This window comes from Condylura cristata, unplaced genomic scaffold (genome assembly GCF_000260355.1).
Source record: "Condylura cristata isolate star-nosed mole 26May11 unplaced genomic scaffold, ConCri1.0 scaffold00029, whole genome shotgun sequence".
Lineage (NCBI taxonomy): Eukaryota > Metazoa > Chordata > Mammalia > Eulipotyphla > Talpidae > Condylura > Condylura cristata.
Genome location: NW_004567130.1, coordinates 25933881 through 25935003, shown reverse-complemented (window position 1 = coordinate 25935003; position 1123 = coordinate 25933881). Strand labels below are relative to the sequence as shown.

At 65.5% G+C, this 1123-nt stretch overlaps 1 protein-coding gene across 1 annotated transcript in view; it reads right to left on the bottom strand.

Annotated features, from left to right (window-relative positions):
- Positions 1–1123, bottom strand: part of CUX2 (cut-like homeobox 2) — a 195402-nt gene that overhangs the window by 14980 nt on the left and 179299 nt on the right. The window contains exons 14-15 of the mRNA XM_012730883.1: positions 882–1123; positions 216–317 (exon numbers count right to left, since the gene is read on the bottom strand). Of these exons, the coding sequence (XP_012586337.1) occupies positions 216–317; positions 882–1123 (344 nt within the window). The remainder of the gene's footprint in view (positions 1–215; positions 318–881) is intronic.

The following is a 1123-nucleotide window of genomic DNA, read 5'->3' as shown; positions in this document are numbered from 1 at the left end:
CGTGCCACCTGCCTGCCACGCAGACGTGGCCCGAGCGCAGAAGTCGCCCTCTCATTTAACTGCAGCTCATTTAAATGGAAGAAGCCACCCAGGGCGGGCGGCCTCTGGGCAGGGGACACAGGTGGGCTCTTCCCAGGCCCAGATCTCGCTGGGCCACGGGCTGGGGTCTGCGTGGACTCCTGTGGGGCCCCATCCACCTGTGCCATCACACTCACCCCCCTTCTGCGACTCGATCTCCTTCTTGGCCTGCTCCAGGATGCTCTTGATGGCATCGTCAGAGCCTGTCTCCGGCGTGCGGATTCTTGGGGTGATGCTGCCTGGGGGGGCAAGAAGGCATCTGCTGTGGGGACCTGCACGTTGGGGCTGAAGAGCAGGGCTGCCATCTCCTCCCGAGGGGCTCCAGGCTGGGCCGCTGCTTTTCAGTCTGCGACAAACTGGACACCGGGGTGACCGTGGCTGCAAATAATGGCCAGGACAGCGGCAGCAGCACCGCCGTGGCGTCCTCGCCAGCTGCTCTGGGCTTTGCACTCGCTGATGACGCCTCCCAACCCGAGGTGGACACATGAGGAAACCGAGGCACAGGGGAGCTACAGTGTGTTGCCCGAGGTTACTCAGTGGGACGCGAACTCAGGCTCACCCTAAAAGTCAGACCTGGCAAGACCGTGACCAGCAGGATGGGGAAGCTGAGGCTTGACCAGGAGTCCTCCCGGGCAGCCTCCCCCACCACCGCCATGGGAGCTGCCCCGGAGGCTGGCGAGCAGGATGGGGGCGGCAAGACAGCCCCTGGTTTCTCAGGAGGGCAGCGGCTCGCCCTGGCTGTCCCCGCTGGAAGCCGGGAGTCGGCCCGTCCCCTGGGTCCGGCCAGGAGGGTGCGTCCTCACCTCGCTGCCGCACCTGGATGGTCCGCAGGGCCAGCACGTTCTGCTCGTCCGACAGGAACTGCTTCATCTTGATGAAGGGCTCCTTGCCCTTCACCGTGAGCTTGCGCCAGGCCTTGGGCCGGGCCAGGATCTCACTGACCGAGCCCTGCGACAGCCCCAGCACGTAGTGGCCGAACACCCGCTGCCCGATGTTGTGCTTCAGCAGCTGCTCCTTGACCTGGAAGGCGATCTCCGCCGTGTCC